Source organism: Plecotus auritus (assembly GCF_963455305.1).
Source record: "Plecotus auritus genome assembly, chromosome: 9".
NCBI classification, from domain to species: domain Eukaryota; kingdom Metazoa; phylum Chordata; class Mammalia; order Chiroptera; family Vespertilionidae; genus Plecotus; species Plecotus auritus.
The window spans coordinates 34,864,445-34,880,806 of record NC_137783.1 but is presented as its reverse complement, the minus strand read 5'-3'; the positions used below and the strand labels follow the sequence as shown (position 1 = coordinate 34,880,806).

Sequence of the window (16,362 nt, the reverse complement as noted above, 5' to 3'; positions counted from 1 at the left end):
CCCCCCCCAAAAAAAAAAAACACCTGGACTTAGCATTTCAAACAGACTTTCCTGGACAAAAACACTGTGCTGTGTTATTGCATCTCAGAGTCACTCTGTGCCTCTTCAGGGAGAACATAGGAAGCCTGCACATGGATTCCTCCAGACTCTGCCTTATCTCCGTTCCCATTACTGATCCATCCAGCTGTGTATCTTTGCTGTGTCACTATAATAAATAAAACTGTGAGTGCGACCATATGCTTAGTCTTGCAAAGTCTTCTGTGGACTTACTGAATGCATGTGGGGTCGTGGGACTGCCAAAACAAGTGCATCCGAAGTGATAACACAGTGGTGTTATCTGTTCCTCACTTTATATATAATATTTTCATATACAAACTCACAGTGATCTTTTGCACTAGAGAGCGTAACACGATCACATACATGATATGGGGAAAGCACAGCTCGGACCTTGTGCCAGCACAATAAAAACAACTTCCTCCCGAGGTAAGAAAGGCACGTCCCTCCCTCTAGAACAATAGAACCTAAGAGAATGTTAAAATAAATTTTTTAAAAAATATATTTTATTGATATTTTACAGAGAGGAAGGGAGAGGGATAGAGAGCTAGAAACATCGATGAGAGAGAAACATCGATCAGCTGCCTCCTGCACACCCCCCACTGGGGATGTGCCCGCAACCAAGGTACATGCCCTTGACCGGAATCGAACCCGGGACCCCTCAGTCTGCAGGTTGACACTCTATCCACTGAGCCAAACCGGTTTCGGCTTAAAATAAATTTTTAAAGAAATGTACCCTATTATATAAAAATACCCCCAAATGCTAGTAATTTTGGGTGAATAGTCCCTCTTCTTATTAGTTCAGTTCATTTATAACTTAAAACCACATTCCTAATATAACAGGACAATGGAAGCAGAAATTTTAGTGTGACATAATACCACCAAGATTAATACATTACAACTTATTTCTACAACCAAAATATTAGCTGCCCACTAATGTTCAGTTACCACCACTCCCAAAAAACTCCTGGTGAAAGTGCATCAATTACAGCTTAAGAGAAGTTTTTGCTATCACTCCATAGCAAAAAAAGGAAAAATGACAATGCATGGGATTTTTCACAAGTGAAATTAGATGAATCTCTACCTGCTGCCTTACATTTGTACCGTACAATGGTCATAATAGTAAAAGGGAAACACTATAAAAAATGAGAACTTCCACAAACAACCTGCATTACATTTTAGGGCTTTTAAATTGCAATTAAACTTCAGCTTTAAAGAAAATATTTTTGAAAGTTCTAGTTTACAGTTAACAGAGTTATAGAACTGAACTCTAAAAATTCAGATGTTATTGTTTTAATAATCACTTAAACGTTATAAACTTTTTTAAAAAGCAGTACTCTGTTATATCTTAACAGACCAAGGTCAACAGTTTGAGTACACTGAAGCCCTGTTTATATGGCCATGGCTAAAGCATTAATCACATTTTCCGTGGTTGGTCCTAATAAGAATAAGTAACAGGACTGCTGATTTTACTGCAGAACTCAAATTTTAAATCATTCACTGGACTGGATTTTGAGTCTATTTCAAGTTGACCACTAATAAACATGATATAAATAGCTTAAAGACGAGGAATTTCCTTTAATCTTAGAGAAAAGAATTTGCCTGTTTCCTTTTTTTAAAATCCTCACCCGAGGATATTTTTCCATTGATTTTTAGAGAGCATGGAAGGAACGGGGAGAGACAGAAACATCGGTGTGAGAGAGACGCATTGATTGGTTGCCTCCTGCATGCACCCCGACAGGGGATCAAGCCTGGGAGCGAGGTATGTGTCCTAATGTTTCCATTTTAAAATGGTGTCAGATTGCCCTAGCTGGTTTGGCTCAATGGATAGAGCATCGGCCTGCAAACTGAAAGGTCCCAGGTCTGATTCCGGTCAAGGGCACATGCCTGGGTTGCAGGCTCGATCCCCAGTGGGGGAATTGGAGGCAGCCGATCCACAATTCTCTCTCTTCATGGATGTTTCTCTCTCTCTCTCTCTCTCTCCCCCTCTTCCTTCCTTTCTGAAATCAATAAAAATATATATATTTTTTTAAATGGTGTCAGACAGGTACTAGATTTACTGGAGTGATCACTTCATAAGTTTTATAAATGTCTAATAACTGGGCTATCCACCTGAAAATAATATACTAGTGTATGTCAACTGTAATTGAAAAATAAAAACATTATTTAAAAAAATAATACAGAACTGTGAGAGGGCAGGATTCTGTGAAACATCAATGATTGAATCATGTACAAAGATAAATAAATCATTGTAATAATAAGAGCAATGGAAACTATATGTGGTACTGTTTCTATCATTAAGTTTTTTAAAAAAGTCACTCTTATAAACATTTTTAGGGTTGCCTTGTGTACTGTTTGTGCATTGCTCACTTAATACCTGTTGAACCTTTGAAATTGATCAGTAGTTGATTTAAAAAGAAAAATTTTAATTTTCCCTAACAAAATTTATAGTAGGGTAGACAGTTGGGGTGGGGATGGGTGGGTAACTTAAAGCAAAATAATATATGGTTTACATAGGCATGTGTAAAACCCATATTTCAGAAATCATATGCTTTGAAGATAGTTGGGGGATGAGGGTGAGGTTGCCCTTACAACCTGTATTGCTGATTGAGTGTATGGATCAATTATAATTTTTTTTTTTTATTTTGACAAAAGTTTTGACATTTATTTATTCTTAATTACAAAACAGCAACAAAAATGACAACAGTGCTTTGGGGAAGTCCTATATTGTGTAAAATGCATCTGAAACAATAGCAAGCACATAATAATGGGGATCAATTATAATTTAACTGTAGTTTCTTCTCAATATATTTTTATTGATTTCAGAGAAGGGAGAGGGAGAGAGAGAGAGAGAAACATCAATGATGAGAGAATCATTGATTGGCTGCCTTCTGTACATCCCCTACTGGGGATTGAGCCTGCAACCCAGGAATGTGCCCTTGACCGGAATCAAACCCGGGACCCTTCAGTACACAGGCCAACACTCTATCCACTGAGCCAAACCAGCCAGGGCTTAACTATAGTTTTCAACTAGATCTTGAAGCATCCAGGACTTCGAGTAGGATCCTAAATCTCCAAAAGGCTACTCATTTCCCTTACTCCAAGGAGGTCCTAAAGTTAAAGGTTACTCTGTGGAGGAAGGCCCCTGGCTTGGGATTTACAATTCAGATGTAAGCAAAGGCAAACAAGAGTTAGGCAAGTTTCAAAAACTTTAATAAAGAAAAAAAAAGACACTTCCAAAAATAAATGCCACACAAATGAAAGTTTATAAAAAAGTGAAAGATATTCATGAAACAAAATCCCTATCAAAATATACTAAATACTAAAATCTAATGATGTTGAGTGTTCAAATTCTGGGAGAATATAGCTTATAATAATATAGCTAGTAGTGTTCTTCATAATATGCCTGTTTCAAGACATCACTTAATATAATTACTTTTAAACCTGTATTTTCTTAAACATCCATTTCACAATTCATTTAAATATTTTACATTCATTTATAAAAACACACTTTCTAACAACGGGTTATTCTGTGTTTTAATAATAATGATGAACCATGGTAAAATACTTCAGCGATTTAAATGTCTTGCTAATGACTATACCCATCACAGATTCTTGCACACTTATATAGCTACTGCATAATCAGAAGAGCTACAACTCTTCTTAAAAATGACACTCACTCAAGTTTAGTAAACATGCTAATAATTAGAGATGTATTTTTCCCAAGTTAAAATACTTTCAAGCTTTCTTTAAAATCTGCAAAGATAACCTGCTTATTTAACTACTTTTTACTGGCAATTTATAAAGCCAGGAGAAGCATCATTTTAGAATTTTCTCTATAACTTCTATATTAAAAAAAAAAAAAAAAGGATGTTCTTTTTCAAACTGGATGGCACTAAAATTCTATTTTTGGAAATTCTAAATTTTAAAATGTGAAGAAATGCAATGTCAGTTACATCTAGAGTGGTATTTTAATGAATTAACCTAATTATTCTTCAGGTCTATAAAGATTTTTCTTCAGTGTGGATGACACTATCTTATACACACACATCTTAGTACTTCAGTAAATAATCCATTTTAGTTGTGATCCAAGACAAACCCTAACTTATTCTAAGTTCTCTTCTATAACAAGGGACCAATCTATATCACAGTTAGACTGACAATTTAGTGAACGAATAAAAAGCTAAAGCAATAAAATGTATATAATTAATGGTGGTTAATTAGCCAAATCAATAGACCTTAGTCTCACAATTTGGAATTAATTTCATTGCAAAATTTAACATGGAGTTTTGATCCTTTACTTATAAAGTATTATTTTATCTTTTTAAGTAATCAAGACAAATAGTAGAAAAAGCATTTTATTTATATGGAAAAGCTACATTAAGATCTGTAAAAGGTGTCATTATAATATTGCCTATACAGAAAAAATTCAAATGTGAATAACAACAAATAAAAGTTACACATCTTCCTACTTAGCAGTGCAATTAATTCACATTGCAATAAAGTTAAGTCAAGTATAACAAAATCAAAACAAGTGTTTCTCCATAATCAGTATACTGAGAATTACAGTGTAAAGATCATTCAGGTTTAAGAAATCTGCAATTGATCTACACAGAAAACCCTAAGACAAGGGAAAGAGACAGTTAATTCATTTAATTATCAGCTGTTCGGTTTTTTTCAATACTGTTCACAGGGAAAAAGTAATGAGTTGACATACATGTAAATAGAATATATTTAGTCTATACAGTAAAAAAATACAAATTATAAAGTGAGCTAACAAAGAATGAAATCTGAATAGATTTATAAAACTGACGACACAGACAACACATACAGTATTTCTCATGTAAAAACATCTAATTTCAGCAAAAAATAATTTGGTTACTTTTCAGATGCTTTGTAGATCTTGTAAGCTGAAGATGCAGATGTCCAAGTATCTTAAAATCCATAATAAATGTCTTTCTCAATGCTTACAAAATGATAAATGCTCTCGTCACAGTCTTAAAGGTATTTTTGGAAGTTTGTTTCGTCTTGCTTCAGAAATACATTTAAAATGGATAAAAATCAAAGGATTTCATGATACAATGAAACAGTAAACAGTGCTCAATTTACTGCTAATATTGAAAAAAACCTAGATTTTACAGTACTCTGGTATATATGAAAAAATTTTTTTATTTTACATTGCATATTTCTGAGTCCATTCTCTTGCATGTCTGTTGTATCTGTAGGCATACAAAAGGGATATAGTAAAAACATACAAATTGAATCTTTTAGAAGATCTATCTACATAAAACAGTATACTCTACCTTCCTATGCTTATGTGCAGTAATCATACGTATACCAATTATTGGGTCAATGTGACTTAACCTTATGAATAAATAAAACAGAAGACTTAAGTCAAATTTTTACCTGATGGATTTGTTTACAACCTATATGAAAACATACCTAAATTATAAATAACAAAATGAAAAAAATAACAATTTACAGTAATAATCTATAAAAGGCAATGAGCATTACTTGTAAATTACAAACGAATCAATGGTACCAGTAAGATGAAGCAGCTTGAAAACTAGGTCAGTTTGGGTGGCTTAGGGATAACTTTTTTTCCCTGGGAGATTAGGAATATAATATCCAACACTTCCCAATTACTAAATTCTTTCATTTTTAAATTTACTCCCTAGAATTATATATAGTTCTTTCCTACCAAAAACATAACATACTGTGCAAATACAGAGTGTGTACTATCTATAATAATAAAAGTGTAATATGCTAATTAGACCGGATGTCCTTCCGGACGACCTTCCAGATGAAGCTGGGGCTGTGAGGGAAGCCCGGATCCCAGGTGCCAGAGGGAAGCCGGTGTTGGCAGCCAGGGGAAGGAAGGCCTACTCTTGCATGAATTTTGTGCATTGGGCCTCTAGTTAAAAAGTGAAGGATTACACAATATGTGAAAAGGAATAAGATTTTTTTTGTAAAAAGACTAATAATGTTTAAAAAGAAAGGTTTACTACACTGGAAAGAAAAACAAAATCAATATAAGTATAATAAGTATAACTAAATGTATTGCTAAATATATTGGTAATACTTATATTTTGGTAGACCACAAAGAAATATACACAAACAGAAATATAGTAAACACTTACTTTTCTTTGTCTGATTTATAGATTTGTGCAATATCTGGTACTAAGGGGTCATCTGGATTAGGATCACAAAGTAGAGAACATATGGACAATAAAACTATATTGAAAAGAGAACACCATATTAGATAATAATCTTTCTTCTTTATACAACTGCATATGTGAAAATAATTTCATTGAATATAGACAATGAACTTATAAAGAAAACAAAACACATTAAATTATATTTTAGACTATAGTTGGTAGCAAGTATTTTTAATTTTTAAAATTATAAAATTACCATAATATATATATTAAATGCAAAATTATAATTTTTAAAGGTTTAAATTCTATCTGAATTTCTATTTATTTAAAAAAATGTGGACCTCTAAAGTAACTATTATAACCTTTAAACTCAAGTGTTCTTTACAAAAATATTTTGGTAACACACACATACCCCAAATGATACATAATAAAAAACTTTTTAGAATAGCATCCTAACTTTAGATGTCTCTTAGAGATACTTTTGTAGAGAAAACTGTCCATTTTATTCTATTTTAATGCAGAAAATCTGTGTTCTAATCAATTCAAGGTAAAGCAATCAAATTATAGTTACCATTTGGACATTGTGCTCATGTACTTTTTCACTTTGGCTTAGTGCTATACAGTGTCCACAAAGAAGGAAGATTTGTAAGATTTTTCTCAACGACTCTTTTATTCCATGTATATTATTTGTATCACATGCATGTAAAAATAATGTGAATAGTTACTCTGTAACTTGTATATTTTTAAATATAGATGAAAATTTTAAAAATAGTTGTTTCTTGCCACATTACATCAAATACTAATACAAATAGCCACACACACAAATCTAAGTATCTGAAAAAAGAGGGAACAAGACTGGTTCCTCTTCTGCCTCCACTGCATGCCACCACTTCTGAGGGGGTCCATGGGATCTTTGGAACAACCTTGCATTTTCAGCCTCCTCTACTATGTTCCCTTACCTTTTCCTATTCTTCAAATTCCACAGGTGAATTTATAAAGGGAAGTTGATTCTTAGATGACACGAAAAGCTGGTGCTAAGAGCACTAATATTAAAACTAATATTTAATTTATCTTCTTTATCTTCCATTGTATATTAAACCACGATTATCTGGGCTAATGTCTCCAGAAAGTTTCCAGATAAAAATCAAAAAGGCATTTAAAGTAAGACATTAAAATACTTGTATTTTAAGTAGCAGGTATAAGCTACCTTACAAAATAAGCAAGAGGCAAGGTCCTTACCTCCCCAGTCCTGCTGCCCTGCCACAGGCCCTGATTTCACTATTACGCACAAAAATCAAATGTTTTAAGATAAGGAAAAAGGGATGTTGACACTCATTTGTGTGCTTACTGTGTGTCAGGTGCATAGTGACCCTATGTAGTAATATTATTATAATCCCCACTTTACATATGAGGAAACTGAGGCCATTTGAAACTGTTATTAAAGACAGTTACCAGAAAGCATCAATACTAATTATTCTTTATAAAAAGCTACCAATGTCAGAAGATAAATGATCAACATCTGCAGTCTGCCATTTCTTTTGTATGTGTAAGTATTTAGCTGCTTATGCCAAATGAATTATAGTTTCTGATACCATTCCAGGAAAGAGCATATATGACTTTGAATAACCCTTTGACACAGAATCTTTCCTACATCTAATGCATAACAGTTACACTATGTGAAATATTTTTAAAAGACAACGGAATCTACATGAACATTTTATACAAACATTTTAGGTCACAAAAACTGCCATTCACAAATAACTAACTGACATAAAGGGCTATTATTTACTCAATACTTGAAAAAATTATGGCTGTCGACTTTGTTTCCTATAAACCTCATCACTTTAAAAAACAAGTCATATATTCAGGTAGCATTTATTTCTTTTGTTTTAATTTTTAAATGACCATGGATCTCTCCATGAATCCTTCAAGAGAAACAATTTTCTTAAATTTTATAAAAGGAAAATCTACCAAGTTACTTCAAGGGGCAGATGCTTCTAACTCAGAACAATATTTTCCAACTGTCAGGTGTTCCTCTGTTTAGATAAACAAGACTTGAATTAAGAGGATTCAAACAAGACTTGAATTAAGAGGATTCACACAGCAAATAGTATTTGCTAAAAAAAAACAAAAAGGGCTTCAGATGTACACATCTGATAATTTAGCAAAGAACAAAGTTACAGATTACTGAAAGTTAAGAATCCAGATGGCGTATGTATTAGTCATTATGATAATGCTATTGATTACACAAAGTTTAAAGCAGTGATTTTCAACTGGTATGCTGGAGAATTTTTAAAACACACAATACTGGAGTATTTAGTCAGGGGCACTGACATCTTTTTCCTTAGATTATCAAATAAAAGAATGACAACAGACAACACAACAATAGCTGTCTGGTGTGAATAAATCAAAATTATATGTATTTTTTTTCTCAGATCAGGAAAAATACATTTTTTGGTGTGCCACAGGATTTTAATAATTAGTTTATGTGTGTCAGGAGATGAAAAACATTGAAAATCACTAGTTTAGAATAATGTTATATGTATTGCATCATTCTAAAATGTGAAATATGTGTTAAATCATTTTTATTTTATCAACCTAATCTGATATTTCTTCTTAGATGAAGTAAAACAAATGTAAACCTTTAATCATTATGTCAGTAATTCCATTTAATAAATAGGACAATGGGCCCTAAAATCATATATTTACTTCTCTCTTTTTAAAGATATGCTAAAACTAAAGGGTAAAAAGTCGAGAGGCTTATCCCCAAATTTCTAGCTCTAACATTTTAAATTTCTCTTACTTCATCATTTAGATTTGCTTACCAACACCACCCCCACCAAATTAACCGTTAAAGGCTAAAGAGGCCTGGCTGGTGTGGCTCAGTGGTTGAGCATCAACCTATGAACCACGAGTTCAAGGTTTGATCCCCAGTCAGGGCACATGCCTGGGTTGTGAGCCTGATTCCCAGTAAGGAGCATGCAGGAGGCAGTCAATCAATGATTCTCTCTCATCATGGATGTTTTCATCTCTTTCTCCCTTTCCCTTCCTCTCTGAAATAAATAAAAACATAAAAAAGCTAAAAAGAATACATATAAGAGCTATGAAAGCAAAGCAAAATCAAAGCAGGATAAAACACAGTAGTTTTTTGTTTTTTTTTTAACTTTGGGCCTTAGATACTTCTGTATTTTTCCTGCTTCACTATTATCAACTGTCATATATCTGATAAATGAAATTACCTTTTGATACAGTCAGAGCTGGTGACCATTGTGACCTCAGGATATCAAGACAAATACTTCCATTACTGTTTATGTTTGGATGATAAATTTTTGTTGTGAAAGCAATCTAAATATAACACAAAACAAAATAAAAATGTGACAATCCATGAACAATGAACAAAACAGAACCAACTTACTCTAAGGTAAAATGTCTTTAAATTTAAGCACCCTAGTAGAGAAATGTATTCAACACAAATTGAATGAACATCCACTTTGTGTGCACAAAGTTTTAGCTACTGGGGATGTGAAAGCAGATAAAGTAAGTTTTCCCACTCTCCCACTTTCCCCACCCCTCTCCCCCGCCACCTCCAGCAAGAAACTGAGAAATATTTTTGGAGAGTGCAATAAGTATGAGAGCTGATATGACTGCTGAGTAGCAGCTGAAGTAATTAACCATGGCTTTGATGATCCCCCAAAGTAATCCTTTTCTTAATTTGATTATCAAGGATACCTGGAAGTGACACGAGCGTCTAAAAATAGGGTGCTGACCCTGTTCTGGGGGAAAGTGGAGGGGCCAGAGTTTGTAACCTGTCCTAAGAAATCCACCCAGAACCCTAATCTCCCACAAGACTTTTTGTTATACCGTTTCATGTATATACTAGAGGCCCGGTGCACGAAATTCATGCACTCAGGGGTGGGGTCCCTTAGCCCGGCCTGCGCCCTCTCACAGTCCAGGAGCCCTCAGGGAATGTCCTTAGCACTGCTGCGGAGGTGGGAGAGACTCCTGCCACTGCCGCTGCACTCGCCAGCCATGAGCCTGGCTCCTGGCTGAGTGGCGCTCCCTCTGTGCGTGTGCACTGACCACCAGGAGGCAGCTCCTGTATTGAGCAGGATTGGGCCGAAACCAGCTCTCCGACATCCCCGGAGAGGTCCCAGATTGCGAGAGGGTGCAGGCCAGGCTGAGGGACCCCACGGGTGCACAATCAGGGTCGGGAAGGGATACAGGAGGTTGGCCCGCCGAGGAGGGACTACAGGAGAGCTCCAGGGCGTGTTCGGCCCATCTGGCTTAGTCCCTATCTGCAGGACCCCAGCAGCAAGCTAACCTACTAGTCAGAGCATCTGCCCCCTGGTGGTCAGTGCATGTCATTAGCATATCATTAGCATATTATGCTTTGATTTGCTGAATGGATGACCAGACACTTAGCATAATAGGCTTTTATTATATAGGATAACGTTATTCAGGTATTTTTTAAAATCTGAAATAATTATTTGCTCTTTCCTCTCCAGAGCACACCTGTACCTTTCCCTGATCCCTCTCCCTCCCCAAGGTGCGTTACATCTGCCTTTCTCTCTCCTAAGCTCCCAGGGTCCATCTTTTGCTTCTGTAACTTGTTTCCCAAGCCTATGCAGCCTGGCTGGCTCACTTCTACTACCTCTGTAACTTTCTAAATAAGCTTCTCTTATAATTTGAAAAAAAATAAGAGAAAAAATGAAATAATTGTTTCCTGAATGACAGAAGTTGTTAATGATTTTCTCCCTCCTGATTTCCCCATCATGTGTTCCCTCTTTAGATCTAATTTAAACTAAATTGAGTAAGAACATGTTTTTATCCCTCCTACCACACTAAATAAAAGGACTGTGTCTTATTTACTTTTGTATTCTCCAATGTCACAGAACATGGTAGGTTTTCAATAAATGCTTGTTGAATACTTAAAACTGAGAAAAGAGAGTCAACTTTGGAAAGATAATCCCCTAAATGGAAAAGTCTGATTCTTGACCATAAAACCCAAACTACAGAGATCTAACGAAGAGGAAAAGAAAGGAACCTAATTTACAGCATAACAGATACTGCCTTTTGTTTTACAAACATAATACAATTGTTTGAGTAAGAAAGCATACTTTAGACTCAGTAGCTTTATAGAACAGTTGAACACGCTAACTTGTCTTGGACATAATAAAATATCTCTGGATACACCCCTGACATAGAGGTCATCAATCACAAAAATAAAAATACCTTTGGTGGTTTAAAAGGATAGTCTGTCGGAAAATGTACAGTGAGAAAGAAGACTCCACCTTGATATGCGCTATCAGGCTGAAATCACAAAATATTTGCATCAGTGTTTGATTACTACATTTATTTGATAACCTAAAATGACCCCCCTCCCCACCCAAAATATGTCAGTTTGAAAAACATGCCATCGTTTTGTCAAAAGTTCAAATCATTTACCTTGAAAACAGACTTTCTTTTGCACGTATGAAGGAGGATTTTCCAACTATCATGTCAACATCTTAGAGTTTAAAACAAATAAAAAATAGGACACACACAGTTGTGTGACTTGCCCAATCAAATCTGTTTATGAGTATAGATTTTTATTTTTTTAACACATCTTTTTTAAAAATATATTTTATTGATTTCTTACAGAGAGAAAGGGAGAGGGATAGAGAGTTAGAAACATTGATGAGAGAGAAACATCAATCAGCTGCCTCCTGCACACCCCCTACTGGGGATGTGCCCGCAACCAAGGTACATGCCCTTGACCAGAATCGAACCTGGGACCCTTGAGTCCGCAGGCCGGCGCTCTATCCACTGAGCCAAACCGGTTAGGACTGAGTATAGATTTTTAAATATCAGTATACACAAGACTGCTGTAAGAAAAGAATAATTTTCTGTGGCAGTAATCAGTATGAAAAAAAGGGCTGGGGCTAGTATTTACCTTCTAATTTATGAAACTGAAGTCCTGATAGTCCTCTAAGGGGCAAGAATGGAGATGAGCCCAGCCGGTGTGGCTCAGTAGTTGAGCGTCAACCTATGAGCCAGGAAGTCATGGTTTCATTCCCGGTCAGGGCACATGCCTGGGGTTGAGGGCTCAATCCCCAGTGTGCGGTGTGCAGGAGGCAGCCAATCAATGATTCTCTCTCACCACTGAAGTTTCTATCTCTCCTCTCCCTTCCTCTTTGAAATCAACAAAAATATATTTAAAAAAAAGAATGGAGAGGAACTGAAGAGAACAAGTTATGAAAAGGATAGGTTAAGGAACAGCATTACACAATTATACCGCAAATCTTCACTCAATAATAATTTGTAAAATAATGCGAAAAGACTCCAAACAAAACTAATAAATTCAATATTCATGAAATAAACAAATTAGGAATCAAGAAGAATCTAAATTTGGCCAGGAAACTTTATAGCAATTAGAAAATATGCTACAAGCAAGGGGGGAAAGATACTTTTTTTTAAAAGGTAGCAAAAAATAGCTAAAATTTTATTTTAATTCCTTTATATTTAATTAAATGTATTATGTTATACTAACATTTTGGTTATAATAGCAAGACTATGATTACTTCTTCCTTAAGTTTCTGCATATGTATTAGAGGACTGCACTGTATAATTATTCTTCCTACATGTGTTGCTTAATTCTAGTTCATAAAAAATAATAAAGAATGTAGAAAACATAAGTAAATTATAATTGACAGTCATGTTCTGTTTAGATTTTCAAATAATATGATAGAATAACATGTTTACATTACTAAAATAAAGGGAGTATGAGTAACATAATTATAACCATTTGCTACATGTAATTCACCTAAGAAATATTTTTGAAGGGCTATAATTCAAGTGGTAAAATGGGTAGTGTTTTGAAGGTTCTTAGTAAGCAATGAAAAACAAACAAATAACCAGATTCTTAAACGTTGTTTAAATAAATATGTTGCATTTTACCCTTTAAAAGGCTAACCTAACAATTTAATAACTGAGATACTTGCCCAGTACTCCTTCTCCGAAAAATCAGTAATTATTTTGTTTTTTAAGTTAAAGACAAGATAAAGCTCTTTGGGGGGAAGAGAAGAGAGAAAGATATTCATGGAAACATGTTACTATGTTTCCCAGAAAGCGACTTTGAGTTATCAGTGCCTGTTCTTATGCAATTGGATTTTTGCTCATAGAAAGGAAAGCCTCTTTCTAGTCATAACTGCCTCTTGGGTGTAGAAACAATCTTAACAAACAAAGGCAGTAAGTGTTGAGAAAAGCCACTCATAAAACAGCAGGTAGTTTTGACTTCAGGATAACCCAAGGAAACTAAAAGCGGTAAACTCATGAAGTGACAAAGATAGACCCACTACAATATTTTATCAGTTCTCTCTCACAAATAGGAAGTGATAAAACTTAGTGCAAACTGGTATTTGTTACTTGTAGGAATTCATTACTGGGTTACTTACACTTATTTCTGACCTACTAAAACTGTTGATGTGAGAATAATTATGCTTAGTTCTGAACAATTGTTTTTTTGTGTGTGTGTTACAAAAAAAAAAAAGACAAAGGAAACACACACAGCCTGGTTACAAATTGTGGGTGATCCAGGACTATGTGTAATTGATCAAGGATTTGGCAAAGGAAAATACATCACAATGATCCTAGAAGTATTCACCATCAGTGCTGTAGACAATTATCATAAACCCTGTAATTACATTTTGCTTCCTGGGTGATTCAGATACAAGAAAATTCAACCTGAGCCACAAATATCTGATCAAAGGTGAAACGGCAAGAATTAAATATGGCTGAGGGGATTAATTTCATATATAGGAATCATACTTACAGGTCCCATAATAGTTGCTTGCCAGTGGAACACTGAAACAAATAAAGGAGTTTTGGAGTCATTAACAAATGTTCAAACCTGTATTATTAACTGTAGCAAAATGCTAGCAATAAAGCAAAGCTTACAGTCGTCTCCCACAGGTCCCGCGGAGCAGTGAGCAGGTGGGTCACGCTGTAGGTCACTTAATTCCTGAAGCAAAACAAAATACTTAAGGTTAACTCTTTATCCAGTGAAACAGCATAATAATCCATGAAGACACAAATTATCAACTTCACTCAACAACCAGTTTAGGCACCTAGTTCAATTCAAAATATGAAAACAAAATGTGGCCTAAGCCCTGGCCAGTTTGGCTCAGTGGATAGAGCGTTGGCCTGTGGTCTCAAGGGTCCCAGGTTTGATTCCGGTCAAGGGCATGTACCTGGGTTGTGGGCACATCCCCAGTGGGGGGCGTGCAGGAGGCAGCTGATCGATGTCTCTCTCTCATCGATGTTTCTAACTTTCTATCCCTCTCTCTTCCTCTCTGTGGAAAATCAATAAAATATATTTAAAAAAAAAAAATGTGGCCTAAGCCTGGGGTGGGGGGTCGGGGGTGGGGGAGCTGTGGCCACTGAGCCTACCACTCAGTGTTTCCTCTCTCGCCCCTGGGCTCCTGGGGTGGGGGTCAGTGCCTGTGCTGCGGTCTCCACACTGATTATCTAAAGTCACAGAGAAATGGTGGAAAATTCACCGTCTCCATTGCCAGAAAGATTACGTTATGGCTTTATTCTTTTCTTAAGTTCTGAATTTGGCTTCATACTATATCTCGTATGGGCTTTTATGCCTGAATCTTGGCCAAATTCCTTAGGCTGAACCTACTGGCCTCAAAAGTATTGGGCAGTTGTACTGCCCATCTACCTCCTTATTCCTGTAGTAATCAGTTATGTACTCTTGTTTGAAGTAAATATGAGTACCTGGCCACAACTCCATTCAAACAATCACAGATAACTATGCCAAAAATCAAGAGCAGAAGAAATACCAAAAGAGGCCATCCCAGCATTAAGAGATATTCCTATTAGTGAAGTAAACCAAATGTTCTATCTTTCAAAGAACTTTACATAAAAGTATGTAGATTAACATAATTTTTAATATATTTTCTGAAATATGTTGAAAATGTAAATTGAATTTCTCTAAGACTAAGTTCCATTAATACTGTACCTGGTAAATGTTCTCAAATATTAGTTATTAATGGACAGAATAAACAAAACATTGCATTAGCATAAAAAAGACAACAAAATGTACTCTGTCACTCATGGGAAGAAGAGTAATTCATGAGACAGCTCCAGACCTTGAAAAGATTAAACGGATTAAAATAGTTTTTCTTTAATGAGTATCTACTATAGGCAAGGTAATTTATATAAGTACTAGGTATATAATCTATATGAAATAGGCCTTACTTCAACAGGTTTGGAATCTAATTGGGGAGAATGAAGGCTTACACAGAGATGGCTATTACAGAAACCCAGAAGTTAAATGAAAAGGCGGCCATCTTTTGAAGCCTCGCACATTGATTCATATTCTCTTTTCTGTCATCAAGGAAGCAAAGGAAGGACCATGGAGATGACACAGCTTTAGGTCGCCAGTCCTGGATTGGCATTCCAGTTTCACCATAACTATAGCTCTATGACCTTGGAGAAATCACCTCATTCCCTTACCTTTCAGTTGGGAAGGAACTGATCACCTCCAAGTATAAAAAGTATACATTCATTATAAAGAACTATGCATTATGCCCAGCTGGAGTAGCTCAGTGATTGAGCATCGCCTATGAACCAGGAGGTCACGGTTTTGATTCCCGGTTAGGGCACATGCCTGGGTTGTGAGCTTGATTCCCAGTAGAGGGCATGCAGGAGGCAGCCAATCAATGATTCTCTCTCATCATTGATGTTTCTACCTCTCTCTCCCTCTCCCTTCCTCTCTGGAATCAATAAAAATAAATTTTTTTAAATAACTCTACATTAGGACTGAAGAACCTAATTTAGTTTGGGAGATCAGGCAATGTCTCTGAGGAAGAGGGACCTAAGCTGAAATCTGAGTGGGAGTTCTGGGAGAAATGAGCAACACCGTGAGGTAGAGTGGCATAAAATGAGGTTGAAAGTAGGCAGAGGCCAGGCATAAAACTGAGAACAGTATACCCATGTTAAGGATTTGGGGTTTTATACCAGTGCATTGGGAAGGGTTTTAAGCAGTGGCATGATCTGATTTAAAAAATGGCTCTAGCGGTCTAAGTACTTGAATGGATTGGAGATGGGAAAGAGTAGAAGCTACAAGATTAGTTACTACAGGCAAGAAAAATAGGGGCTTGGA

The 16,362-nt window shown here is 35.7% G+C and overlaps 1 protein-coding gene and 1 pseudogene across 2 annotated transcripts in view; one reads left to right on the top strand and one right to left on the bottom strand.

Moving 5' to 3' along the window:
• Positions 1-4,396: 4,396 nt before the first annotated feature.
• Positions 4,397-16,362, bottom strand: part of UBE2D1 (ubiquitin conjugating enzyme E2 D1) — a 39,015-nt gene continuing 27,049 nt past the window's right edge. The window contains exons 2-7 of the mRNA XM_080641771.1: positions 14,148-14,211; positions 14,023-14,054; positions 11,445-11,522; positions 9,452-9,557; positions 6,195-6,288; positions 4,397-5,273 (exon numbers count right to left, since the gene is read on the bottom strand). Of these exons, the coding sequence (XP_080497897.1) occupies positions 5,228-5,273; positions 6,195-6,288; positions 9,452-9,557; positions 11,445-11,522; positions 14,023-14,054; positions 14,148-14,211 (420 nt within the window). The 3' untranslated portion in view covers positions 4,397-5,227. The remainder of the gene's footprint in view (positions 5,274-6,194; positions 6,289-9,451; positions 9,558-11,444; positions 11,523-14,022; positions 14,055-14,147; positions 14,212-16,362) is intronic.
• On the top strand, positions 14,734-15,120 carry LOC308257706 (phosphatidylinositol N-acetylglucosaminyltransferase subunit P-like; annotated as a pseudogene). Its single transcript has one exon. The product of its transcript is annotated as a phosphatidylinositol N-acetylglucosaminyltransferase subunit P-like (transcript).